This window comes from Erithacus rubecula (genome assembly GCF_903797595.1).
Source record: "Erithacus rubecula genome assembly, chromosome: 22".
Classification (NCBI taxonomy): domain Eukaryota; kingdom Metazoa; phylum Chordata; class Aves; order Passeriformes; family Muscicapidae; genus Erithacus; species Erithacus rubecula.
Window position 1 is genome coordinate 6,860,641 of NC_136674.1, and position 27,962 is coordinate 6,888,602.

The following is a 27,962-nucleotide window of genomic DNA, read 5'->3' on the forward strand; positions in this document are numbered from 1 at the left end:
CTCCCGTGTTCAGGATGGCACGTGGTGGTGTCCTCAGAAAAAGGAAAATATGAATGTTTGAGGGATTTTTGGTCATTGAGTATATTTCAACTAAGGCATCAAGCCTTCCCTTTGTCCAAAAGCTGTCACTGGTACCCACTATTGAGGAGAAGCACAGAAGGCAGGAGCAGGACAGCATCCTGCTCCATCAAACTGACACCACCCCATCGAAGGACCAGAATTTTAACTCCCAACTCCCCACAGGTGTAAACAGCAGAGTCCATTCTGCACAAGAAGCACAGATTCACTGTGCTACCTTCACATCTTTAAGCCCACACTGCTGACTGTGAACCCATTGCCATGAGAACCATGAACACCAGGACTGGAACTGGACTGTCCCATGATTTATTCTGTGTCTCACAAAACAGCACGCAGGATTCAGATTTCCACCATCACATCTTTATTCTGTAAAACCCACATAATCCAACCAAAATAAATACCCATCGCGTTCCTTAAGCACGCTTAAATGATAAAAAACATGGTTATACATAAATTCATTAAAAAAATGAGTCCTCCAAGGCAGAGCTGGTCCAGCTGGTCCCCACCCAGGGGTCAGCTCTTGGCCGTCCGGAGTTTCCTGCGGAAGAATTCGGGCGCGGCCTCGTGCAGCCACTCGGCGTCCACCAGGCACAGGTGGCGCATGTAGCACCTGTTGGTGCGCAGCAGCCCGTGGTACACCAGGCAGGCGGGCTTGCAGTGGAACAGCACGGAGGAGGGGTGGATGGCCACGCTCTGCTGCGAGCCCACGGTGCCGTAGGAGCCGTCGGGCCGCAGCTCGGCCGCCTGCATGAACAGGCTGTGCGCCAGGCAGCGCCGCACGCGCGCCGTGTCCCCGCGGCACGACTGCAGCGGCAGCGCCAGCTGGAGAGAGGGGAGAGACACACCTGCACCTGATTCACTGCAGGCAGCAGTGAGAGACACACCTGCACCTGCTTCACTGCAGGCAGCAGTGAGAGACACATCTGCACCTGCCTGATTCACTGCAGAGAGCAGTGAGAGACACACCTGCACCTGGCTGATTCACTGCAGGCAGCAGTGAGAGACACACCTGCACCTGATTCACTGTAGACAGCAGTGAGAGACACACCTGCACCTGCTTCACTGCAGGCAGCAGTGAGAGACACACCTGCACCCTGCCCTGATTCACTGCAGGCAGCAGTGAGAGACACACCTGCACCTGCTTCACTGCAGGCAGCAGTGAGAGACACACCTGCACCTGCTTCACTGCAGGCAGCAGTGAGAGACACACCTGCACCTGCTTCACTGCAGGCAGCAGTGAGAGACACACCTGCACCTGCTTCACTGCAGGCAGCAGTGAGAGACACACCTGCACCTGGCTGATTCACTGCAGGCAGCAGTGAGAGACACACCTGCACCTGATTCACTGCAGGCAGCAGTGAGAGACACACCTGCACCTGGCTGATTCACTACAGGCAGCAGTGAGAGACACACCTGCACCTGCCCTGCTTCACTGCAGGCAGCAGTGAGAGACACACCTGCACCTGCTTCACTGCAGGCAGCAGTGAGAGACACACCTGCACCTGGCTGATTCACTGCAGGCAGCAGTGAGAGACACACCTGCACCTGGCTGATTCACTACAGGCAGCAGTGAGAGACACACCTGCACCTGGCTGATTCACTGCAGGCAGCAGTGAGAGACACACCTGCACCTGGCTGATTCACTACAGGCAACAGTGAGAGACACACCTGCACCTGGCTGATTCACTGCAGGCAGCAGTGAGAGACACACCTGCACCTGGCTGATTCACTGCAGGCAGCAGTGAGAGACACACCTGCACCTGATTCACTGCACACAGCAGTGAGAGACACACCTGCACCCTGCCCCACCTCACTACAGGCAGCAGTGAGAGACACACCTGCACCCTGCCCCACCTCACTGGAGACAGCAGTGAGAAACAGCACCTGTTTCACTGCAGACAGCAGTGAGAAACACACCTGCACCTGGCTGCTTCACTGCAGACAGCAGTGTCTCACTGGGCCTGTCTCACTGGGCTCTGCTCAGAAATCCTGGGGGTTTGCTGTGTCAGAACCCTGGGCTGATGCTAGGCTAACCCAGACTAAGAGCCAATGGTTTGCCACTCTCCTTCTGGAAGTGAGTTTAAGGCCAACCAGCATTCACAAGTGACAGCCCAGAGGGTGGCTCCCCTGTCACCACAGAGTGCCAGGGGGTCAGTGCCCAGCAGGACAGTGCTGAGGGCAAGCTGCTGCCACACTGAATGCCTGACTCAGCGAGGCTGCCAAGGCTGACAGCACTCCGTGGCACACCCAGCACAATCCCACAACCCCACCTACATTAGAGCAGGAAAAATCCCTTAGGACAACTTTTCCCTGAGAAGTCTTCTCAGATGTTCCCACTTCTCCTTGACTCACTAAGCCCTGCAGCTTTAAGATTCTGGGATGCAACTGCACAGTCAGGAGTTCTAGCCTGCTATTTACAGGAGACTGAAAACAACCCCACATTTTCTCACTCCTGGGACTTGGTGCACAGTAGCATCAGTTTGGAGACACCCAACAGGCAAAACAGAGAAATAGAATATGGAAGCAAGTTACCTTTACACAAATGTCCCTGAGCTGAGCTCTGACTTCTGCCATCAGCTTCATGTTCCTGCCATTGATAAAGTTCTCTCTGCACCATCCCTGCAGCAGAGACACCAGGAGTTAGAATGGGATATTTCTTCACCCCAGGAGCATGACAGCCTTTGGACACCATGAAAAGCAGAATCTCCCCTACAATCTGCCTCAGAGAAAAGGTGCTGACCTCTTTCCTGGTCATATTGCTACCCCCCTTTACTCCCCTATGTCTAGACTCCCTCCCACAGTGCTCAGAAACAGCATGTGGTAGTTCTTTTCCCACTCAGAGCTGCTCTGTAGGGCCACCAAGAGCTGCAGAACAGCCCTTGCTACCCCATAGGTGATGAAAACAAACCAGGTAAGAATGACCTGATGCTGCAAGGAATGGGGTGCATGAGTCCACAGATCCACAAATCAATATGAGGGATTGATGGGGTAGGATAAATCCAATCTGCTTTTAAATATGTTCAGTGTTTTTCCAATGAATCCTGTCACAGAGCATGTCCAGATATTTATCATCAAGTTCAACACTCTCCCACTTCCTCCTGTTTCCAGCTGGAACCAGGGAAGCAAGAGCCCTGGCTGTGATTACAGAAATGGTCCCACAAAACTTAACCAGAGATTTCTGCAGGAACTTTTGTCACTGAACTTCCCAGAACTCCCAGTTATAAAGCATGAACCATGTTTTCTCTCTGCTTTGGAGGATGCTTGTGGCACCATGCCTGGAAGATGCAGGTGCCACTCTGCTCTCTGCTAAAATCTCCTCACCCCCTGAGCTCAGACAGCACTGGCAGCCCCAGCCCAACCCACCTTGTGCCCGTTGACATTCTTGTAGGCCCTGTAGATGTTGAGCAGGGTGATGTGATCCCCCTCACTGGAGATGAATTTCCTCCTGACAGCCTGCACCTCATCCCTCTGGGCAGGGGGGTTGTGGAGGACACTGTCCACTGACAGCAGGGACACGATGGTCAGGATCTCCTCTGCACACTGGAACTTGGGGGACAGGAGGATGGCCTGCACACACACAGCAAAACTCATCTTTGGTCAAACAAATCCACTTCAGCTGGACAGATCTTTCTGCTCCCTGGCAGCCCAGGAACTCAACCAAACATTGCTTAGGACAATCTCATAAACATCTGGGCCTAGAAACAGCTGTAAATCTCCTGATGGGCTCACCAAGCACCTTTAACAGCAACAGCCAGGCTCCTTCCTGAGACTGACCAGTGCAGAACCAGTACAAACACAGTGACAGAAACAACTACAGCAACAGACATTTCATGGACCTGCTAAACAATCCTGAAAATTGCAAGCAAATTTGCTTTGCTCACCTTCAGAGATGCCACAGTAACAAAATTCTTATTTAAAAAATTTTCCTGGATTTAACAGTAAATGACAAGGAATCCAGCAATTGTACATCAATGTACAGCAAATATACCAGTACAGCTGCAAACACCCCAAATTTCACACCTTGCTTAAGGAGTTTTTACAGAGATGAGTACATGAGATTTAAAAAGTTCATTTTTCTGCAGTTTTACCTTGGAGAGCTTTGGATCCAGTGGAAAGACTGCCATTTTCTTTCCCAGGGGGGTCAGGACAAGCTGACCCTCCTTTTGGGTCACAGCTCCCAGCAGGTCCAGCTGATCAATTGCTGCTTGAATAGCATCTGCCAAAACAAGGCCATTGGGCTGTGAGGCCTCCTGCCTCCCACTGAGGGGTGTGAAGGAGCAGCTGGTTCCATCACTGCCTCCCTCCCCTGGCCAGAGGGATAAGTACTTTCCATCCAGAGAAACTAGGGTGGTGAAATTTAGTTTATCCTCCTCTGTCCAGGAGAACAAGCACCTTTCTCCATTTACTCCAGCTTCCCTTGGCAGTCAGGGCACACCTTCATGCTGTGTTGTTATGACACCTTATGGCCCAAAACTGCTCCCTGCTCTTTTTCCCCAGTGCTGCCTTTGTAGCCACTTACCAGGAGATGGTTTGGACATGAAGTCAAAGGTGAGCACATTGGGAATTTTCAGGGCCAGGAGTTGAAGCACCACACTGGCCAGGTTACACCTGCACAGGCAGAAAAAACAACTGAGATTGTTCTTTTAATTTTCATAGAAGCCGAGATGGAGTGTCAGACCTGTGCTGCAGCTTGACAGAGATTAGTCTGACGCTGCTGGTGAAGATTTATTTCCTAAGTCAGGAAGAGGCAAGTCCAAGATCTGGAGGACAGTCAGAACTATTGCCTGTGTTTGGAGATGCAGTGCCCAACTGAGCAAATGTTTCCCAGTTTTTCTGTTTAGCCCCCACACCTCCATTTTTCTCAAGTCACCCCATCAGCCCCTGGATGCAGCTTTGCTGTCAGTCCTTCCCACAGCTCCAGGTGGAGAAGAGGTGTGGCAAGGAGTGTGATGCTCTGTGCTCACCTCTGGATCTCAGGTGTTGTCATTTCATCAAACTTGTCAAAGTCCTCCTCCGTGTAGAGCCGGTAGCAGATCCCGCTCTCCTGCCTCCCTGCCCGCCCTGTGCGCTGCCAGGCCTGGGCCTTGGACACCTGCTGCACTGCCAGCACCTCCAGGCCAGTCTCTGGGAATGAAAAGCATCACCTCACTCAGTGCCTGGCTAAGGCACAGCTTTGGAAAACATTAGGATTAGCAGTAAGAATTCCCAGGGTTTGCCATTCACATATGGCTCAGAGCTCACTTGGCTCAGCACTGTGAAGCACAGTGAGCTACCCCATGCTGTGTCCATGAAGGAAAGATTCACACCAAACCCCCCACCCCAAACCTGGACATTAATTTAAACAGCACAGAGGGTGCTTGAAAACCTCTCCCAGTGGGATTCATGGCCTCCAGCAACTTCTACAAACCCAAATCCCTCTCAGAATTCCTCACCAGGGCTGTACTTCTTGGCTTTGACCATGCCTGTGTCCACAACGAATTTTATCCCTGCAATGGTGATGGAGGTTTCTGCAATGTTGGTGGAGAGGATCACTTTGCGACTGCCCTGGGAGGAAGGAAAAACCAAACCAGGTCAAGGCCACCTTAGAGCAGCTGCAACACAGAAATTCTGCTGCTTTTGGCCAGTCTGGGCCAAGCTCTGCCCCTGTGAACACTGCACTTGCTGTGCCAGCTCTCAGAAATTAAGGTAATCTCCAGTTTCTAATCAGCTTCTAAAACACTGCCTGCATTTGCAAACAAATACAGCACCAGAAGAGCTGCTCCCAATACATCTTTCAACAATCCTGGTTTCACTTCTGGCACAACATTTGTGTTCTTATTTATCTGCTGAGTAGGTACAAAAGAGCCTGAAGCAGCATAAATTCCTTTTTTATGGCCCTGACAAACATTCTCAGGTTTTCAGATTTCTCAGTATTTTCCCCATTAGCTGCTGTAGCTTTTTTGTGATATGGACAAAAAATTCCTAAGAAATGGGAGAAATTTAAATTCCTGTGAGCTTTTCACTTCCTCTAATCCTTCCTTCTTTGTATGATCTTAGTGGCTACATCTGTTAAAATCATGACAGTTGCAGTGTGTTATATCACACTGGAACCACTCAGCCTAAAGCCAACGGAAACTCTTGCTTACTATCAGTACAGATTGCTTTAGCCCCTGAAAGTGCACGTTTCTCCCAGACTCATGGAAGCACACAAGTAGCAGGTGTTGCTCACCCATCCCATTATTCCCTCACCTCAGGGCTAGGTTTAAAGGCACGGAGCTGCTGGCAGTGGGGCAGAGAAGCATAAAGGGGCAGCACTGTCATGCGTGGGCAGCCCTCAGGGAGATGCTGGGCAACGTCTCGACAGGTTTTGGTCATTGCTTCAATTTCTTCCTGACCAGTCAGGAACACCAGGATGTCCTGGCATGCAGGGGCTTCCTGGAGCCAGAGGAAAAAAGGAGGTTAGAAGGGTTTGGATAGAAATGGAGAACTGAGATGGTAATGAGATGTGGCTCTGGCAGCAAATCACTGAAGAAGGCTGAGAAGAAAGAAAAGACACACATGAGGTGCAAGGTAAGCAACAGCCAGAATTCCCAATGGATTCACCAGAGGCAAAGAGTAAATCACATTTTGAGGGATTGAGTGTTCAAAGGATAGTGGAATTGCTCTGTCCTGAAATAACTGCCCAGGTCAGGCAGAGAGAGCCAGCATGCACCCAGGTACAGAGAACTCAGGTGAGGGGAACATTCAGGTTTTAGGCATGAGTTGACATTATAGAGCTTTGCTTAGCAGGCTCTCTTCAGCTCCAGCCTGGACATACAGGTCCCAAATCCCAACAGCAGCAGCAAATTCAAAGCACTAAACACAGTTCATTGACATGACACAACAATCACAACAATCCAGTGTTTGGCAGTCAAACATCCCAGCACAAAACACCAACCCCTGGCCCCAGAGGGACACAAACCCAGAGAGACTTTCATACCTGGTGGATTTGGAAGATGGACACCAGTGCTGCCTGCAGGTAGTCACTCTGCCTCTCCTTGGTGTAGAAAATGTCAATGGGATGCTGCCGACCTTCCAGATAGAGGACAGGAGCTCCATTGAAATACTGGGAGAACTGGTCAACATCCATGGTGGCTGACATGATGATCACCTTGGGGGGAGCACAGCAGGGGTCAGCACTGCAGCTCCCACCCAGCTGCACCAGCCAAAAGCCAGCTTCTGGATCCTGAGAACCATGCTCAGAACAGCTCACAAGCTTTGGGATGGAAGAGAGTGATTTCCCCTTGTTAAAGCCATCAGCTTTTTAACACAGGAAGATGCTGGTGTGATAAAATGAGCTGGTGTGTGGAATGAGACCATGCAAGGCCCCTGCCAGGCCCCTCATGCTTTCACACAAATTCCTGACATGTCCACCCATCCCATGTGCAGTGCCCCACAGCTATCCATGAGACAGAGTTACTGCACCTGGAGAGATCTCAGCAGCAGTGCCAAAACCTCCCCAGCACTGTCTAATCTAGAGCTCACACCCAAGGGCTTTGTGGAAAAAAGATATCATGGGGGTGACCAGACACATCATAAGTCAGACTATTCAAACCCTTCACTACTAAGATTTAGAATGATTTTTTTAGGAACAGAAAAAGGGTCAAGGTTGAAATTGCAAACAATCTGGAAGGCCCCAGGAGTTGCTGAGAGCCCTCAGAGCCCAGCCCCACCCTGCCCTTCACTGCCACCCCAGATGAACACACTTTCAGTGGCCGCAGGCCCCGCTCCTTTCTCTTCTTCTGTGCAGCTTTGACCACTCCAAAGAGCACATCAGTGTGGATGGTCCTCTCGTGGGCCTCGTCCAGGATGACCAGGCTGTACTTGTGCAGCAGAGGGTCCCCGATGGCCTCCCTGAGCAGCATGCCGTCCGTCAGGAAGCGGATCCGCGTCTCGGCGCACGAGCAGTCATCGAAGCGCACCGTGTAGCCAACCTGGGGGGCCACAGCCACAGAAACTGCCAAGGTGCCACAGGGAAGGACTGCAAAGCCCCTGGACAGAGCCACCCAGAAGGGCATGGAAGCTCTGGAAAGCAGAGCAGTTCATCTGCTCTCTGTGAGCAGTTCATCTTCCAAGCCTCCAAAATCATACTCCCAATGTCTCTAGCTGGCTTCTTCCTAACTAGAAGTTCATCAAATACCTCCCAAGTAAGTTACTAAGTTAGTTAGTTGGTTAGTTTCCTTCCTTCCTTCGCTTTTTCCCCAGACCTGCACAAATTCAGCACTCTGCTCTCCTTGACAGTGACTTCTGGTACAGAGAGCAATGGAAGAGAGCACGATATTTTTTGTTTTATTCATGAAACAACCCCAGATAATAATCAAGAAGTACAATACCACAAAGATAGACTCCGCCCACCCTGTCATGGGGCAGGTAAAGAACCATTTTTCTCCATTAATTTAATTCTAGAATGACAGAATATCCTGAGCTGGAAGGAACCCATAAGGATCATCCAGTCCAGCCCTGCACAGACATCCCAACAGTCCCACCCTGCGCATCCCTGGAGCAGTGTCCAAGCTCTCCTGGAGCTCTGGCAGCCTCGGGGCTGTGCCTGTTCCCTGGGGAGCCTGGGCAGTGCCAGCACCCTCTGGGGGAAGAACCTTTCCTGATATCCAACCAAAACCTCCCCTGACATCTCCAGCCATTCCCTCAGGTCCTGTCCCTGGTCACAGAGAGCAGAAATTGGAGCTGCCCTCAGGAGCAAGCTGCAGACCTTGGTGAGGTTTGACCAAATTCTCCACTTCTCCAGCTGAACAAAATAAGTGATCTCAGCCCTCCTGACCATTCATCTCTTGCTCCTTTGAGCATTCTCTTACAGCTTTCACATCCTTGTTACATTGCAGCACCCAAAACTCATCATGAAATCAAGACTGTGGCTGGTTATTACCCTACCTATAAGCCTGACAGCCCCATCCCCAGTGCAGCACTAAACCCAAGCCAATCTGTAGATCACCCTACCAGCTTCCCCAGCTCTGTCCTCCTCTCCTCAGCCACCCTGGCAGCCAGGGTGACAGCTGCCACCCTGCGGGGCTGGGTCACAGCGATGACACCAGGGTGGCCAATCCCTGCCTCGTACAGGTACTGAGGCAGCTGTGTGGTCTTGCCTGAGCCTGTTTCTCCTAAGGAAGAGGGGGAAAAATGAGGGTCACTCTCCTGGTAAATTAAAAAGGGTTAATAAAAGACAATAAGAGACAGACAATAAAGCAAAAGGTTATACAGCTGGGTGCTTGGCATTCAGCCAAGAGCACACAATAACTCAGAAAACACTTTGTTAAATGCATCAACATGTTGCATATTCATAGATCTTCATGGATTATTCAAAATCATCCTCCCCACCCGGTAAATCAACTTTTTTTAATATTTCTCCTTGTGGCTCCATTCTGTCCATATTCCCTGATAATGAAAGATCAATAAATTCCTTCTCTGAGGTTCTGGTGTCTGATAATCCAAGAATGTGAAGAATTTCCTAATTATATATATATTTATTTTTTTTACCATTTTCTAAGTTAGTTACATGAACAAAAGCTTTTTACATCACTACGTTACATCCAAGAAAAAATACATTTATCACACTATTGCTTCTAATTTTTGTTAATAGCAGCACTAAAAGAAGCTATATTCATTCAGCAAAACTTTCCAATATTATACATACAGCATTCATTTTAATATCTGTAAAAAGCCAATAATATAATATGTACTTATAACAATTATCAAGGGAATAGAATTTCTCCCAAACAATTTTATAGCATTGTCAAACTCGGTTTTTTATGTTAGCTTTTAGCCCGATGTGAGGGGCTAAAAGGATGGAGAAGTTAAGACAGGGAGAGAAGTTCCCACCACAAAGGTGGCAGGTCAGAGATGCCACTGTGCTTTAGAAACTCCAGCCTCTCTGGAGGTGAAGTGTCTGTGGTGTGACACTAACAGGAGTCACGGACAAAGCATTCTGCATTTAATTACAATAAATGCTGAGTATTTAGACTATCAGGTGGGAAGTTCTGTATCTTCAGCTCCTGAAAGTCTGACAAAAAGCTTCTTAGTTTGCACTCTCAGAAAGCGTAATAAAATCAGTGAAAAACCCTGAAAATGTAAGTGAGGAGAGTCTTCAGAAGAGGAGAGTTTTGCCATCTGGCTTTGACTGAACTGCAGGCGGACAGCGAAAGGAGACGGAAACACTTTTGGCTTCTCTATAAAAACGAAGTCCCCGGAGCGTTTCCCAGCGCAGCCCAGCCCACCCCGCGGGCACGGCCGGGCGCGGCACTCACCGATGAGGACGGCGGTGTCGAGGCGGCGCAGCCGGGCCAGCAGCGGCCCGCGGGCCCCGCAGATGGGCAGCGAGCGGCGCTGCACGTGCGCGGCGCTCTGGGGCTGCGTGCCGGGAGACGCCGCCTTGAACCGCTTGGCCGGCGGCCCCTCGCTGTCCTGAGCCATCGCCCCTCGCGGCTCGGCCCGGTCCCGGTCCTGTCCGGTCCCGCGGGGCTGTACCGGGGCTCCCGCGCTCCACCGGCTCCCTGGCGCGGCGATGACGTCACCGCGCGACGCTGCGCGGGGCATTCTGGGAGTTGTAGTCCCGCCGCCGCCGCCATTTGCAGCGCTCCCGGCGCCCCTCGGAGAAATCACGGACCCCAAACCGCAGCAAAATGCAGCCAAGGAGGGAAGAGGTCGGAACACATACCCATTCAGGACTTGTCCCAGTAACAAGCTACAGAGGGGTTCTCAAACACCGAGCTAAAAAATCCCCACAAAAATTAAGGTTTTGATCTAATTCCTGCCCCACAACCTATGCTGAATCACCAGTGACCAACACTCTTTCATTCCTGCTCTCTAGGACCACTAAAAGTCTCTTCTAGAAACAATCAAAACTGCCCTAAAAAACCTGTAAAACTTCCCAAAGCTTCCATTAAGTTTTCATAACCTTTAACAGATAAAAAATGCAGATACAAATTACCTCACACATTTTCTCAGAATCTAACTCACTGCATATCCTCTGAGATCCCCACACATTTCTCTCCTGGACTATAAATTTTAAAAATTACAACCTGTAGCCAGTTTTTAAAAACAAAATATGTGATTATCTCATTTAGTCTCACATCATGGGAAAGCCCATCCTTTAAGATATAGAATGAAGACACAGCTTGAATTCCTTTTACCTACTATGATATAATCAATAAAACCCTACCCAATACTTTCCATGGCAATTTAAGAACAACTGACCATGATGAGCTAAATTGAGCTTCAAGTTCCTACGTGGCTCTTCAGGGATATTTATGATCAATGCAGCTTTAAGCTAAATCCCACTCAGTCTCACTGGACACAACTATCCCATGAGAAACTTCATCCAGACCACAGAATTTAAATCCTGAGCAGACAGTGCTGTGTCCTGCAGTTCTGAGACATTTGTAGGAAAAGCTTCAGTTATCTCTGTCTCTTCAAGGACTTGCTTTTTCCAGCCCCTTCTTTTCCACCTGCTGCCTCAGGACTACAGGATTATACAGAAGATTAACCAAAAAGGATCCACAAGACATTTTATTCAACTCATCATCATTTGAGTCCTGACTCTAGACAAATTTCCTTCTCTAGTGCTGCAGGTCATTCAGTAACAGCAGAGGACACATGGGGCATGGATTTTGCAGGCACATGTATTTAACCACCAGTCTGAAAACTGGGCACCTGAAGACACAGTCCTTGGGGGGAAAAAAAACCTCAAAATGACACCTTGGCCTGCAAAATATTCCAAAAAACCCAACTGGCAGAGTGAAAAGCTGCATTATGCTGTATGTTGTGTTCTTCAATTCAAAGATGACTGGAGACAGCAGCACCTCACATTAAAAAACCTTTTGCCATTAGAACAGTGACTTAGCCTTTCAATCATCTTGTAGTTGTTTTATCCAAGAATAAAAAAAAATTAGCTAAAACCCAAAAAGTTGGGTTTGTCCCCTGTAAAGTTTCCCATAGAGTTTCATGTATCAAATAACTTGAAAAAACCGCTTTAGAAATCACTTTAAACAAGTACTTGTGTGGCCTTGTTAACTGAAGTCAAGAGCAAACTGTTTCCAGTTTGACATTTTTGGCTCCACAGGATTCAGATGACGTCCAGCACAATGATCTCCCTGACGGGGAAAGGCGCTGGGAGTGCCTTGGCTGCCGTTCCATAAAGTGCTTGGATTCCAAACCATAGAGCTGGCAGAGGATCCTCTGTGTGCTGGGGAGGGAGGGAGGGAGGGAGGGAGTCCCCCCGTGGGGCTGGAGGCAGGCCAGTCTCTCCCAGGGGTGGCTGGGCTTTGGCACAGCCCCTGGTTTATCCCCCGAGGCGCTGCCCCTCTCCCCACGCAAACCCCCCCGGCCGCTCCTCGGGCAGGGGGTTGTAATTGGGGTCATCCTCTGGCGTGTCAAATATTGCTTTCCTGAAAAACACAAACAGGGTATCCCTGAAACACACAAAGATCAGGAGAGAGCACATGCTGCACGTGGAGCAGTGCCCTCCCTCAAGAACAGCTTGCCCAGTGGGATTTGTGCTCGTGGAGACGCCAAGGAGATCCCAAATCAAAACTTCTGCTATTTGTGATATAAATATTCTAGGCCAAACCTCTTCAGGATAGTCTGTGATTCTGTGAAAAACAACCAGAGGTGTTCTGGGAGAGCATCACAGGGGATAAGAGCATCCACACAAGAGGGAACTGAGTGGGAGCACCACTACTCAATACTATAAACACTGAAGGATTTTTTTCCCAAAATTATGATATAAGGATAATTTACAGAAGAAAAAAAACCATTAGATATCTTATATGTGATACCTCAGCCACTGTTCCCACTCAGCAGGAGTGCTTTGGTGCCACCAAAAAAACTGTCAGCAAAGCCTCACAAGTGTTATCAGAGAAACCAAAGGTAAAATCCTTCAGCTCTTCTCCCAGTTAAGTTGGCTCCCACTTAAATAAATGCCAGCTCCTTGTTTGGCAACACGAGTTCAATAAAAAGCAAGAACAGACACCCCCCCAATTCTGTCTCTGCCCAATTCAACAGAAGCTGATGTGACTGAATTCCAAACAGTTTTCCAAACAATCACTTTCCCACGTCTCTTCCAGAGCAGACAATACTCACAGGACAGATGGTGTTCTCAAGAGCCTCCCACCACCAGGCTGATTGGGAAAGACATCCTCTAAGAAAAAATATATATGCCCAACAGCAATGCCTGGTACAGAAACAAAAAACAAAAGGTGATTTTTCAATAGCTGTCCTGTATAACTCTCAAATGATTTACACTAGTTTTCAGAAAAACAACACACATTGGGTTCTTGCACAGAAAATATGATGATACAGAAATACAAGACCTAAGGAAGAAAGCTAACAGCAGATAAAAATCTTGACTCACGCTACAGGGCTTTAATATTGAGAAAACATCTTGTCATTATTAAAAATACTAATGTTTTTGTTCTATTCGAGTTGATAAAATAGTAACATAAACTATTTTATTTCAGTAGACTGATGCTGTGGTCAGATGATGCATCAGGGCTGATTCCAAGCAGTAAAAAGCCAAAACATCAATACTATAATACTACAAAGCTCCTTCCATCCCTATCACAGCACAAAACATTCCACAATGGCTAGAAATCAGAATAAACATATCACAAGAATTAACACCAAGCATAAGGGCATTTAGCCTTGGATTTGTCCCCATTTTCTGTTTTTTGTACACATGAGGAGCAGCAGATCCTCATGACTGTTGCCATTGCTCACCCAGGAGATCCACAATGATGGAGTTGCCCAGAAGCAGTGAGAAGCCCATCAGCACCCAGGGGAGGAAGGGGGCTTGGAAGATGAGGAGACCAAAGAAGTTCATGCGGACGTAGGGATTCCTGCGGCTCCACACGTACACCAGCATGATGGTGAAAGCCTGGCCCAGGAACACCAAGTTCACAAACAGCCCAAAAAGCTGACAGGGGGCATTAAGGAAACACTTGTGAGGTCAGGAATTTCATAGTTTAATTTGTAATCTTGTGTTTTCCACACAGCTGGTAACTCCACTTTCCCAGGTGCAAATACATCAAGCTACTGTCCATCAAAAGCTGCAGCAGGATTCAGGGTACCTGCAGCATGAAAAATCTCATTAAAGCACAATTTAATTCTTCACAAACAACCTCAGCATGATCCCACACCTGATAAACTCATTTCCTCAAGAAGAAAAAAATCTGAAGAACTAGCAACAATCCCAAAGTATCCAAAATCACCCTAACAAACATTGGCACTCCTTGTGCAACAAACTGTCACAGTAACAACACGGTTTCAGTTCTCATTCACACATCTTTAGCTTTACTAAAGGAGCTTGGGATTGAAACAGAAAGGATACAGTCATTAAAAGTCCTCCAAAAAGGAACATAAATACAAAATCTGCCGTCCGACCCCGGAAAGAGCCTTCCTCGAGCATGCGGCAGTACCGGTATCTGAGGCCACAGGTCAGGAAAATCCCATTGCAAAGGAGTTGAGAGACAGACTCAAGCAGAAAACTACTCCATTCTACATCAGCTTTAAAGTGTTTTATCAATTTACTGCACCACTTGGCTCTTTCTGGATGCTTCAGCAGAGAGGGTGACTCAGGAGGCAAAAAAAGTTACCTGGAATTTTCTCCTGCACCAGGTCAGCACCAGCCTGAAGGAGCAGGCTTGTGCAAATCCATAACAACAAAAAATAACTGGCAAAATACTTCACCACTTAAAAAGGAGAATCCCTTGAAGCCCACACCAGTGAAGCTGGCATTGCTGAATTCCCAGGAACTCAACCTTTCCTGTGTGTAGAAACATTCCTGCACTCTGGAGCTCTGCTTGCCAAGGGAACCAACTTGGTGAAGGATACAAAAAGATCATATTAAATAAAAAATTAAAGCCAACTGGTCCAAAGAACAAGTAGTTTGTGATTAACCTCCATATCTGGAAATAAGACAAATGCAAGGACTTTAAACATGATAGCTTAATTTTATTGTCTAAATAGATAAGCAAGTAACAATGAAACCAAAATCTCCTTTACAGAAAACGAAACTAAGAACTATTTTAAGGTACAGTGGTCTGCACTCTGGCTACAGTAGCCTTTAAAAAGTATATTTCTAATACACAAAGTATACTGTTTTGAGAAGGCAAACACTTAAAAAAACTCTACAACACAGTTTAAAACCTCCCGTGCTTCAGAACACACTTACTTGAAAGTGCTTAAATATTAACTCGGGGTTGAAATACAGCTGGAAGGGCGTGATAAGTTCTAATTGCTGAAAAAGAAGAGAACATTTTGAAAGTATCAATACATGGAAAAAAAAATAAAAATAACACATCCAAACCAGCCACCCAAGAAGAGCCCAGTAAATCCCCAATCTGCACTGTTAGTTTTCTGGCAAGTGGGAGCCTCAGCACAACAACCCGCTGGCGCTGTTGTTATTTATTGGTGCTTTGCACCTCCTGTTTCGGGATCCCCTCACCCAGGGGGCCCTCGGGGCTCCAGACCGGCTCTGAGCTGGGGCGGTGCCTGAGGGCTCCGCTTCCACGGGCACCCCGCTCCCCATTCCCGCCAGCACCTCCCTCCCTCCCTCCCGCGGCCGCGCACTGACCACGGCGGCGGTGGTGAGGACGCAGGCGGTGGTGTAGGCCCGGGTCACGGGCGGCACCTGCAGGTACTCCTGCCGGAACGTCTGGTACGCCATCTTGGCGGCCGCGGCCCGCCCGGCCCGCCTCCGCGCTCCCATTGGCTGAGCGCAGCGCCCTCCCCCGCTCCGCGCTCTCATTGGCCGATGCGCAGCTCGCGCCCGCCACTCCGCGCTCCCATTGGTCGTGCTGCAGCTCCCGCCCACCACCCGCGCTGTCATTGGCCGAGAGCCCAACGCGCGGCCGCGCTCTCCCCACGCTCGGCCCGCCCACCGAGGGACGGAGCGCTCGGTGATTGGACAGCGAGAGCGCCCTGGCGGGCGCTGATTGGCTGCGGCTGGGGCCGCCCTCAGGCGGCTCGAGCGAGGCGGGAAAGCGGCGGGAATCGGAACCGTCCTGAGGCACCGGCCCCGGGCCCCGCGAACGGGAGCGGGAGGAGCCGCCCCGCTGCCTGTGAGAGCCGCGAACGGGAGCGGGAGGAGCGGCCCCGCTGCCTGTGAGAGCCGCGAACGGGAGCGGGAGGAGCGGCCCCGCTGCCTCGGTAACGCCGGGGAGCTCTGAGACCCTCCTTCCCCTCACGGCCCCGCCGCCATGTCGGTGGATCCCATGGCCTACGAGGCGCAGTTCTTCGGGTTCACCCCCCAGACGTGCATGTTGCGCGTCTACATCGCCTTCCAGGACTACCTGTTCGAAATGATGCTGCTGGTGGAGGGCGTGATGCTGAAGAAGCTGAACAGCATTCCCGGCTGCAAAATGAGCCCTCCCCAGCTCCGGAAATGCACCGAGAAATTCCTGCTCTTCATGAAGGAGCACTTCGAGAAACTCTTCTCTAAGATGGAAGAAGTGCTGCTGCAGCTGGTGCTGAACATCCCTAAGAACGTGCTGCTGCCCGAGGACAGGGTGCAGGAGCAGTATCCCTACAGCAAGGAGGAGTTCCAGGCGCTGCAGGACGAGCTGCAGCAGCTGCAGCAGCAGTGCAGGGCCCAGGCGGCCGCCGAGCAGCAGCTGCGGGCAGAGCTGGAGGAGCAGAAGGCTGTCAAGGCCGAGCTGGAGAAGATTTTGCAGTGCTTTGATGGGCTGGAGAACATCTGCAGGGAGCACGGGGCCGGCAACTTCAAGGAAAGCTTTGCCCTCCTGACAAAGAGCTCTAAGAAACTGCAGGATGTGCTGAAAGATGTTGAGGAGAAGAGCAAGAAAATGAAGCTGCATGATCAGTTAGTGTAATGGAAATTCTGAAAAGGTAACAGATGTGATACAGAGAGCTTGGTTGAAATTACAGGGGGTTATCTTTCCCGTACTCTGCTCGTCCTTCCAGGATTTGATCTAAAAGCTGTTGGACTGTGCCAGTTTGCACCTAAGGTAGTAAGGGGAGAAAAGCCTGCAAAATGTAACTCAAAATGTTAACTTAGTCAATTTTGGTGGCATAACCAGTGCTTGAAAACACTGAATGTTACCTTTGAATGTTACCTTAGAACATAGTGTAGCAATTGCCTGTTTTAAGGGTTATGAAAACAGATCTCGTTAAGACTTGTGGGATGTACAGGTGATTTCCAGCCTGAGGCTGGAGCAGGGGTCAGTGAGGCCATGGGGAATTTGTAGTTCCCAAGGAGCTGCCTGGCCCTGCCACGGTGCCTTTCACTGTGTTTGGAAAACCAGCAAGGAGCAAATGCAGGCAGAAGGATGACACTGATGCTGTTGACAAGGTTCTGTTGGGATCTGTTTTGGCATCAAACCAAATTCCAGCCCAGTTTCTGGAATCTCAGGGTTCCTCACCACTCCACCTGTGCTTGTGTTTCTCTCAGCACAGAGCAGAATCCACTGGAGGAAATGAGTAATTCCATTCCATTGTGCTGCTTTATATATATATATTTGTTAGGGGGTTTTTGTTGCCCAGTGTCCCTTTTCTACCAAATATTAAAGTTCCTTTTAATGTTTTATCAGATTTTCCTGTGAAAATGTTATGAATACTGATAAGCTGTTGTGTCTTACTTAAACTTATTCTCTCTGTACTTAATTCAAAATCCCTGACAGTCTGTGCATCTTTCCATGGCACTTTTTTAATCTCCTCTTTACTCCTATAATAATATCAATATTAATTCCTACTTTACTAGCATAGAGGTTTAAAAGCCATTAACCCTGTGAATCATTTAGAGGTGACTGCAATAAAAAAGTGCATTGAAAACCTAAAACACGGTTTGGAATTCTTTCTCCCCTGGATTGAGAAGGATGTGGGAAGTGTCACTTGGCAGCAGATGGCACCAGCAGCCCGGCCCAGGGCTGGGCTCCCCACGAGGTTGCTCTGTTTTCCCAACTCTGTAACTTTCCTGGACACCAAGAATTTCCGTGTTTCCTCAGTTGTTTCATCCTCAGTAAATAGGACACACCTTTCCTGGGTGTTGTTTCCAGAGTGACCACACACAATTGGCAGAAACTGGACCCTACTGAGTTTATACACCCCAACTGTGTTTTCCTTCAACAAGGAATTATTCCCCTTTTCACGTGTTTCTCCTCTCAGACAGAAACATTTCCTCTCCAGGCCAGGGTTCTCCCTGGAGTGTGTGTGAGGGAATGAGGGCACCATGCCTGGCCCACTCCTGACCCCTGGCATTCTGCTGTGCCACCAACCTGGAAAATGTGTCCAACTGAATCTGAGATTGGCCATCCCACCCTCCAGGTGTGGATTTAACCCATGCTCATTTTCTCACAATACTTGCATGGAGCTGGAATATTCAAAGCCCCACAGGTACTTCATAGCACCCAATGTAAAAACTGTAACCAGCTGCTGGTAAAACATTTCCATTTTTCAGAAGAAAAAGCCTCGATGTCAAGCACTTGGAGCAATGAACAGCCCAGCAGCAGAGCTGAGGTCTGAGGGGAGCAAAGCCACTGGTTTTCCTGCCAGGATAATGCCCTCCTGGTCTGGGACACACAGGATCCCTGGGGCAGGGTGTCCTGGCTGCTGGATCCCTCAAGCCAGCCCCTCTGGCTTCAGCAAAACTCTGCTCTGGGAATAAAAGCATGTTCTGGCAGTGAGGAGGAGGATGTGCAGCTGGATTTGCCCTGTGCATGGACAGGGGTCAGGTAAAGCAGGGAAGGCACTGGCTCTGTGTCCCAGGGATCCTGGCTTGCCCTGCAAACCCCCAGTGTCCAGCTCCTTGTGTAAGGAGAAAACAGAAAATTTAAACTAAGAAACTTCTGGCAGTCAGAGCTCAGTGCAGCCCTCCTTGACTTAGGCACTGAATAATGGTGTAATTAGCAGCTGTTAATAAACCCACACCTGGCAAAATGCCTGGGGGGGGGGGGAGGGGGTTACCATATGCCTCCTCATTAAAAGCATTAATTACAGGCAGGAAATGCTCGTGGCAGCCACAAGCTTTAATTGCTTCACCTCAAACTGGTTGTGGGGCAGCTCCTGCCTTGGCCATCCCATGGTGGCTCAGAGCTCCCATCCCTGCCCACATCCCACAGCAAGGCAGAAGAGACATACAGGGCAGGAAAAAATATGCTTTTTCATTCTAATAATGAAAAAAACCCTGTTGTGGTAAAAAAAATATTCCACAGGGGTTTTTGGTGGTTCAAACTGAACAAGAGCATCCCCCATCCTTAAAACAACCCTGTGGAAACTCCAAATAAAAAATAATAGAGATGGACAGAGAGAGAGAGAGTCAGGCACTGTGGGTTATTCCAGCTGGTGAGTGAGCAGCTCTTCCCTAATGTGTTTGCACATCACACACCATAAAATAGGATGGGAGTGAACATTCTGAATTCTCACTGGGATTTCCAGAGGGTGCCTCCCCTGCACCCCAGCCCTGGCAATAAAATAAATGGGGCATGGAAAATGGGCTCCCATTAGTGGCAAAACATTGATTTACTCAAGCAAAGAAACTCAGTCAGGGTTTGGCTGGGATGGCTCCTGGCCCTGCTTGCTGGGCATTCCTGGAAATTGCTTTAGAAAAGAACATGGTAAACAACTTTTTCCTACTCAAGGAAGGGAAAATGGAAAACCTGGCAACAAAGGAATTACTCTCACATATGAGATTATTTTTTCCCCCCTAATTAAACCATAGGAGAGAGGGAATTTGATTAGAAAGGTTCTGCTGGAGGGAGGCCTTGGAGACAGCTGGACAATAACAAAGGGTGAAGTTTATGAATCTTTTTTGCTGGGGGTTGGAGAAACTGCCCCTCACACAGTCCTGCATGGCTTTGGCTGCTTCCCTGGCTGTTCATCCTGCCCTACATCCACCCCACCCCTGCTGCAGTTGAGTTTGGGCTGGAACAGACCTTAAAGATCATCTGTCTGCTCCCTGCCATGAGCAGAGACACCTTTTATCAGACTAGGTTGTGACAAAATCATTGTAGGAATTTAATTTCAGCTTGAAGAGGAATAAAAAAAATAAATAAACCAAGCAAACAAACTAGAAAAATAACATTGAGGCAAGATGGAGCCTTTGGAGGTCAATCTACTGGATGGATCTTGCCCAAAAATGAACACTTTGAACCCAGTGGTCTCACAGCTATGACCCTCTTGGTGTCTTTGTAGCTCTGATTAATTTTGTCCCCTGCTCACACCCTCTCCCTGGGCAGCCATGCCTCCCAGTGCTGTGCTGCTGGGGATTTCATTACCACTGATTCCCCTGTAAAAAGGAAATTCTCCTGCTGCTTTGTCTGCTTACTCCCACTTACACAATTCAGAATATTATTCCCTCCTGTCACCTTAATTTCTAATAATTAGTATTTGGTGTAACACTACAGCAAACAGCAGCTCTTAATGAATATTATAATAAGCACTAAATTATAATTTACTGCTCTAGAAATCCATTTTGATACATAGCCCACTTACAAAAAAAAAAAAAAATTAGGGGGAGCAGCTTTCAAGCCACTTACCTGGCTGGACCCAACTCCAAACTGAGTGCCCAGCAAGACCCTAAATGACCATGAGCTCCAGGGGCATTTACTGGCCTGGGACATGTCACTGACCATGTTGGGGCTGGATGTGCAGTGGTGGCAGCAATGTGACCTCACCAGGACACTGTATTCCCAGGGAAGCAGCAATTATCTGCTCTCAGTACTCCATTTACTCCCTGACAAAATGCTGGGCCATGAATCCAGCTGCAGTGGGCAACAGCATTAATCCAGGAGGAGTGTTTGTGCAGTAAGAAACCCTCAAGGTCCCATTGCCAACCTCAGCCTCTGTTGGTCCCTCTCATGGAGCTGTTTGCCTTCCTTTTGTGGTGGTGGTTGCCAGGAATTTATTTATTTATCCATCAATTAGCAATTAATTGGCATTGGCAGCTATTGTGGCCTGCTGTGTGTTTGAGCAGAACACAGAGTCCCAGAATGGTTTGGGTTGGGAGGGATTTTAAGCTCATTGGAGCTGCAGTTGGGGCTGGCTTTGGGTTTAGGACTGAATGTGACATTTGGTTCAGGGCTGAGCATTTGGGAAGTGCCCAGAATTGAGGCTGGGCTTGGAGTTAGGGCTGGCTTTTAGATTAGAGTTGGAATTGGGTTTAAGGCTAAATGTGCCATTTGCCTTAGGCCTGGCCTTGAGATTGGGTGTGGGGCTGGGCTGAGGTTAAATCCAGTACTGTGAGTGTGTCAGCACAGTGAGACTGAGATCAGCATCAGGGTGAGGTTTGGGGCTGAGCACATGGCAGATGTTCACTGCAGGATGTCACTGCCACCCTCAAGGAATATTCTCTTCTCCAGTCTGAACACCCCCAACTCTCTCAGCCTTGCAATATCATTGTCAGGGCTAAGGAGATGCCTTCATCTTAAAAAAATAAAAATCTGCAATATAAAAATGAGAGGAGCTTGGTGCCTCTGGTTTCCCCTCCTGGAGGATGGTGCCTGGAGCAGGGCAGGCTCAGCTAGTGGCAGCTGAGCCCAGGATTTGCTGGGTTTGCACAACTCTGCTGAGTGAGCTCCATCCCAGGCCAGCCCCTCTGCAAAGGAAATTGCACTTTTCTTTGGAAGCAAATGGAATAAGGCAAGACAATTTCAGCAGCCCCATTACAACAAGATGCTGGAATAGCTGGGGATGTGTCACAGACCCTGAACTTCTTCATCCAGGAAAAACCCAGCATGGAAAGGATGATGAAAGGAATGCCTCCAACCCCTTTGGTGCAGCTGCAAACACCCAGGAACCAGCAGCCAGTGCTGCCTGAGGAACTGCACTCACACCCAGGGTCATCTCTGTGGAATTTATTGTCATTTTCTCATCAGTTCTACAGTATAAAAGCATGCAAAAAATAGCCTCTCTCTTCATGGTACATATTTACAGTGCAACAGCCACGTGCTGTCACAGTACTGAGTGCATTTACATCATGCTGGAATCATAGCAGAGCACATACAGGGGCAGAGGTGCAACTTCAAGTGCAACAAGAGACTGAAATACCAACAGAACAGGCCTGGAAATCAGAAAGAGCAGCAAAATTACAGCACAGAGGATCTGCAGTGTACCCTCAGGAATTGCAATTCATGTGTTCTTGAATTCACACCATTTTTTGGGAGCACTTTGATGGCTTGTGGACACTGACGGAGGGTGTGGGCTCTGCCAGCAGCAGCTCTGAGCATTCATGGCTTTTCTTCAGGAAGGGAAGGAGCAAGGCAGTGACTGATGAGCTGCTGTCCTTCCCTCATCCCATGGAAGGCTGCATTCAGAGCAGCAGGGTCATGGCATCATCCAGGTTTAATTCAGCCTGGGAGGGACTCCAGCCAAGCATGGACTTGTGCAGCAGGATCTGGACCAGACAGGAATGCCTTGCACTGCTTTGCTCAGCAAACTCCACTAAACTGTGCCCTGCTAAAGCAGAGAATTTGGCACCTCATCCAAGTTCTACTTCCACACAAACCCTCCACTCTCTGCTTTCCAGTCTCTGCTGCACACCAGGGGTGCTCAGGCTCTCAGTGGCATCCCCCAGCACATCCCTCCTGCCTTGGGAAATTTACTGAGATCCCTGCCCCTGGGGGAGCCTGGGGCTCTCAGGACTGGTGGGACAAGGCTCATGGGGTTTTTGGGCAAGATGGGAGGAAAGCATTGAGCTGGGGAGAGAAACAAGCTCCCAGCCACCCACCACAAATGGAGAAATTCCCCCTATGGCAGTGCTGCCCAGGGCTGCAGGACAGATTTGTGCTGAAGGAACACGAAATTTCTCCCAGCAGCTCCTCCTTGCAAGTCTGGCAATAAATAAGTAATGAAATCACACCCTGGAGGTTGCTCTATTGAGCCACTCTTTGTTCTGCATGAGCAGCTACACTGTCCCTTGTCAGGCTCCCTCTGGTTGTACCCCTACACAAAATCAGCTTTCCCACCAGCAGCCCTGATGCTGGAAATCTCCTCTGTTTGCAGGTGACACCCACAACAGCACATTCCTGCCCAAAAAACACAGACTGTGCATTCCTCAGTGCAGCACAAAAGAGACTTGACTAGGATTTTTACTTAGCACTAACCCCAAAACCTAGAGACATTAATTGAGTAAGACAAAGAAATCCACCTGGAGATCAAAGAGATGTGCTGTTCCCCCAGATGGGGAATTTCTTTCAAGAAAATCATCCTCAGCCTGGAAGAGTCTGGAAAACTTGACCAGATGCAGGGCAAGAGAAGCCCAGCTAACACAGGCAGAGCATCCCAGTGCTCCAGGAAGAGCAGAGGTGAGGATTTGGAGGGGAAAAGCACAGAGCACACACCAAAGCATGAGTGCACCTGCTCTGCAGAGCCCACATGAACCCCATCCCCTCCATCACCGAGAGAAGCAGACAAATATTTACCCATCCAGCTAAAGAGAATGATTTTACTCAAGAGCTAAAAGCACTGCCTCACCAGGGATGTTTATTCTCAAATAAATCCCCTCCCTTCAGTCTCTTCCTTTCTCCAGAGCAGAACCAGTGTTGCTCTGAGCTGCTCTAACATGCACATAAACAAGCAAGGATTTCATGCAGCTGAGTGAGTAGAGCCTGTTTTTGCCTATCTGAGGGTTTCTCCTGCTGCCAGGGCACATTTTTCATCTAATTTCATGCAAGTTTTCAGGCTGCTGTCTGTGACATGATAGGGGTGATTTCTGGGCTATAAAGGAAAGAGTCTTGGCAGATTTGCTGAAGGAACAAGGTGTGACACCAGCTCAGAGCTCAGCTGTACAGCTCAAGGAGTTGGTTCTTGCACCTGTGGGAACAGCTCCAGAAGGATTTCTTTTAGCTGAAAGGGCAAATATTTCAAAGTAGATTTTGAGAGAATCATAAAAAACATCCATTTCTCTCCAAAGCTGAAGTGATGATTTAGGTACCACTGAAGGAACAGGATATGAAGCTCATTTGTAATTTACCATTTGTTTGCTTGCAGTAACTGGGGCTGAGGACAGCTTCCTGCAGCCTTGCCCCACCAGCTCCCACCCCTTGGGCACCACTAAACTCACACCAACTGCCTGGGTTAGCAGACCTTTCCTGCCACAGATCAAAAATACAATAACTAACCCCATGTGTGCATTCTTAGAGCTCTTTGAGCACAACCCAGGCATTGCTTGGATTTCAGAAGTGCCACAGGGATGAGGATTACCAGAACTCCCTTTTCTGCCTTTTCTGGGGTGGGGCATGTTCCTGAGATGTGTCCTTGTTCCAAGGTCACTCCCTGGCCCTGGGGGCACCAATTTTTCCAAAAACTGGAGGACAGTTTGGCCCCTGGTGTGCAGCAGGAGCTGGTGTCACCATAGCACAGATCAGTTTGTGTGCAGAGACTGTCCCTTCCACAGGCACCTGGACAATCCTTCCCATTTGCAGAATCCCCTGTGCTCTCAGGCTTTTCACTCCCTACCTCTGGCTACTTGAATCTTCATGACAAGGCAGCAGGATCCAAGCAGAAGTGTGTCCCAGGCTGGGGGGAGGATCAGGGCATCCTCCTGGTGCAGGACCAGGCTCCTCAGAGGATGCTGAGCTCACAGCTGGTGCAGACACAAACAGGCAGGAGTTAGCACCTGGAAGCAGCAGTGCAGAGCTCAGGCCCACAGCAGTAATCTTTACAGGATCCAACAGCATTGCCAGCTTTCAGCATTAAATATCTCCATTAAATAGAGAAGCAGCAATATTCTCCCTCATTTTGCCAGTATTTACAGGTGAGATGCAAGGAGGAGCCCAGGCTGGTGACTGCTGGGCCACTGAGGATGAGGGAGGGGAGGTGACAGGCTGGGGACACATAAAAAGCACCAGCAGCAAAGCCCAGCTATAAAATATTGGGAACCATCACATCAGACTGCAGCAAACAGAACAGGAGCACCAGGATACATCAGTCACCACCAACCCTTGTACTTGTGTCCCTCTGCACAAAAAAATGAGGGAACAAAGTCCCAAGTCCTCAGGATTAACCTAAAAACAGACACTAAGATGATTATGTAGGAACCAAATTTAATCCTTTCTTTAAGTGCTATAAAATAAAATTCCAATCCCACTGGTTTCCCAGGGGCATGTTCAGACCCCATAAGGCTCAAGGAAAAATAATGAGATATATTTGGACAGATGGATGTCACTGGTTTTTACTGTCTGAATGGGAGAGTGAAATGTTTGATTATCCACACAGTCTGTACAGTCAACAGCCACATAAATGGCTGTATTTGCCTTTTTGTATTTGCCTTTTTAAGTGCAATCTTACCAGTTGTCAAACTGTTGAGATGAAGCTTCTAACCCCAAGTTTAGAAGCAATCTATGGATAAAATAGCAGCATCACCACAAGCATAAAAAACAGAGTCTTAAAATAAAATTAAAAATTAAAGCCTTTTAAAAAAAAGGTCAAAAGATCCAAGTTGTGAACTTGCACTCTGTAGTTTCTAAACACTCTCCATCAACATTGCCCATCCTAGGAATCTGTCCCAGTTTGGGTAAGTTTCAGGAAACTAAAGTTTAAAAGCATCAGGTATGCAAGAGATGAGTGAAGAGAAGGAAATGAAATAAAGCAAAGCCTGAGCCTGCCTCTCTTTCCAGGTGCAGAACATGGTCTGTGGGTGCAGGATGGTGCAGCTGATGGGGCATTCCCAGCTCTCTGGGAGGAGCAGCCCTGGCAGATATCCCTGGAGCACTAAGCTGGTCTGTAGCAGCATATCCCCATGCCCCAGAGCTCTGTGACATCCCCAGGCTCATTGCACAGCAGGGAATCTGGGGTAACTCCTCTGCTTTACAGCACTGCCCTGACCCAGGGCTGGGGGCAGGACTGACACTGTGCAGAACCAAGGGGTGACAGGAGAAGGGGACAGAGAGGGAGGAAGGCATAGGGAGGGACAGGGTTCACTCCAACACCAAGATCTCACCCTCTTTTATCTGATACCCAAAGACATTTTGCCATCACCTCCATACCAGGAGCAGACTCCTGATGCACACAAGTGCATTAAATAAAACAGCTGCTCTCTGTTACAAAACCTGTCTCTAATGCCATTTTTTTTTCCTGATGCTTGAAGTAGAGAATGCAAAAACACAAGGATAAAAGTCTCTGGAGGAGAATGACCCTTGAGGCAAACCAAGCCCATTCCTTGGCTGAGAGCCCGGGGTGAAGCACAGGTGGAGAGCAAGGCACACACGGAGAGCCCACGGCTCCTCTGCTCCTCTGTCCTGCTCTGAGCTCCTGCCTTGCCTTGGTGCATGTCTGCTGGGCTGGCTCTGCTCCTGCTGCTGCTGCCAGGCCCTGGGCTGGGGGATGAGGGTGATGAGAGTGGCCAGCCCCTGGCAGCCTGGCCTCAGGATGCAGCCTCGTCCTCGCTCACGTCGGGCAGCTCCGGGTCCCTGGCTGCTTCTCTGCTGCCCTGGCTTCTACAGGGGGCAAGAAAATAAACACATTTATAGGCACAGAGTGAGGCAGGGAACCAACCAGGTCAGAAACATCAACAGGGAACAGAAGTGAACCCACCTGTAGTGCTGGCACACACCTCAGCAATATCCCAGCTCTGCAGTGATGTGCAGCTTCTGCCTGAACACCTGCTCCCAAAAACTGAGCTCTCCACTTCCCTGAATACCCTTCTCCACGAGTTCTAGGGGAAAGTCTTGCAGACCAGCAGCATGGCCTCCAAATTATCTAATTTGCATTTGCAATGTTCTGACTTGCTTTCCTTTAATCTGTTTTTTTTTAATAAAGATCAGAGTGATGGGATCAGTTGATCCCACAACTGCTTCTCCAAAGTGCTGCTGTAAATGGCAGTAAAATTAAATGTTTCTACCAGAACCCAGTTTGTCCTACACAAAAACTGTGTGATTTTGGTTTCTGTGAGTTTGCCTGGTCCCCAAAACCTGAGAGCAGCAGCCTCAGAATCTCAGCCAAGGTCACTTACTTGCATTGCACACAGACCATAATAACCTCAGCCTTTTCCTCCTACTCCCAACTTTTGATGTTTTCCCGTGTAGAGGGTTTGAGCTGTACTGCACTGCAGGGCATCCTGGAGGAGCAGCACCAACATCTAGCCCAGCCACCCCAGCATGTGACTGTCACTGTGCTGCATGCACACAAGGAAACCTTGCAGGCAGATGACTTCACCTAAAACACCCATTTCTCCACCACAAGGATATCACAGCACAGAGGAGGTGATCATTTCCAAGCAATTGTGTCTCCCAGGTGTCCTGCCTTGCTCTGCTGCATCACAGAATCAGGGAATGGTTTGGGTTGGAAGGGCAGACCTTGAAGATTATCTTGCTCAGGGCAGGGACTCCTTCCACTATCCCAGGCTGCTCCAAGCCCTGTCCTGCCTGGCCTTGGCCATTCCAGGGATGCAGGGGCAGCCACAGCTGCTCTGTGTCAGGGCATTCTGCAGAACACTGCAGCCTGGCAGTGGAGGGTCAGTGCTGCTGCATGTGCCTGGAGCACACAGGGGTTGGGGGTTCCAGGGGTATTTCCTGGCTAGGAACAACACAAAGTACACACAGAGCTAACCCAATTTTTGAAGAAACCAGAAATGTTTAAAAATCATGTCCCATTCTCCCTCCACTTCAGTAAAGCCCTGCAACAAACCTGACCTTGAACCTAGGGACCATTTCCCTGCAGGGCAGGCTGAGGAACAGCCCTGTCTTCAGTGCCTGTCACCTCCCTCTTCAAATGATTGATCACCTCATTTAGCAGCAGCAGCTCTGCTCTGTGGCAGCTCAGCACAGCCCAGCTCCCTGCCTGGTGCATGCTGCTGATCCTGCTCCTCTCAGGGTGTCTTCAGTGCTGTCCCAGCACCCTGAGCAGCCTCTGCCTCTCCAAACACCTCAGTGTGAGGGTGACAGGACCCTCATGGTGCAAACACC

General features: G+C 49.1%; 4 protein-coding genes across 9 annotated transcripts in view; 1 reads left to right on the forward strand and 3 right to left on the reverse strand.

The window, feature by feature from the left end:
• Positions 1-540: 540 nt before the first annotated feature.
• Positions 541-10,800, reverse strand: DHX33 (DEAH-box helicase 33). The gene is made up of 12 exons (XM_079324891.1): positions 10,356-10,800; positions 9,052-9,212; positions 7,803-8,030; positions 7,037-7,207; positions 6,307-6,492; positions 5,511-5,622; positions 5,043-5,202; positions 4,598-4,686; positions 4,167-4,294; positions 3,442-3,645; positions 2,611-2,697; positions 541-900 (listed from the first exon to the last, which is right to left on the reverse strand). The coding sequence occupies exons 1-12, from the start codon at positions 10,642-10,644 to the stop codon at positions 592-594; spliced, it is 2,124 nt and encodes a 707-aa protein (XP_079181017.1). The 5' UTR covers positions 10,645-10,800; the 3' UTR covers positions 541-591.
• A 798-nt stretch (positions 10,801-11,598) lies between these two features.
• DERL2 (derlin 2) lies at positions 11,599-15,799 on the reverse strand. Its single transcript, XM_079324892.1, has 7 exons — positions 15,680-15,799; positions 15,278-15,343; positions 14,938-15,011; positions 14,435-14,528; positions 13,825-14,020; positions 13,189-13,279; positions 11,599-12,494 (listed from the first exon to the last, which is right to left on the reverse strand). Exons 1-7 carry the CDS (start codon positions 15,770-15,772, stop codon positions 12,389-12,391), a joined length of 720 nt encoding a protein of 239 aa, XP_079181018.1. The 5' UTR covers positions 15,773-15,799; the 3' UTR covers positions 11,599-12,388.
• Positions 15,800-16,213: 414 nt separating this feature from the next.
• Positions 16,214-17,517, forward strand: MIS12 (MIS12 kinetochore complex component). The gene has a single exon (XM_079325355.1). The coding sequence runs from the start codon at positions 16,305-16,307 to the stop codon at positions 16,935-16,937; it is 633 nt and encodes a 210-aa protein (XP_079181481.1). The 5' UTR covers positions 16,214-16,304; the 3' UTR covers positions 16,938-17,517.
• Positions 17,518-21,899: 4,382 nt separating this feature from the next.
• The window catches only part of CAMKK1 (calcium/calmodulin dependent protein kinase kinase 1), a gene marked incomplete at its 3' end in the record, with an annotated part of 95,924 nt that continues 89,861 nt past the window's right edge, over positions 21,900-27,962 (reverse strand). For 3 of the 6 annotated variants that reach the window (XM_079325434.1, XM_079325435.1, XM_079325433.1), the window contains exon 16: positions 21,900-26,495. In XM_079325434.1, the coding sequence (XP_079181560.1) occupies positions 26,423-26,495 (73 nt within the window). The remainder of the gene's footprint in view (positions 26,496-27,962) is intronic. The other 3 variants (XM_079325431.1, XM_079325430.1, XM_079325432.1) reach the window with 1 other exon arrangement.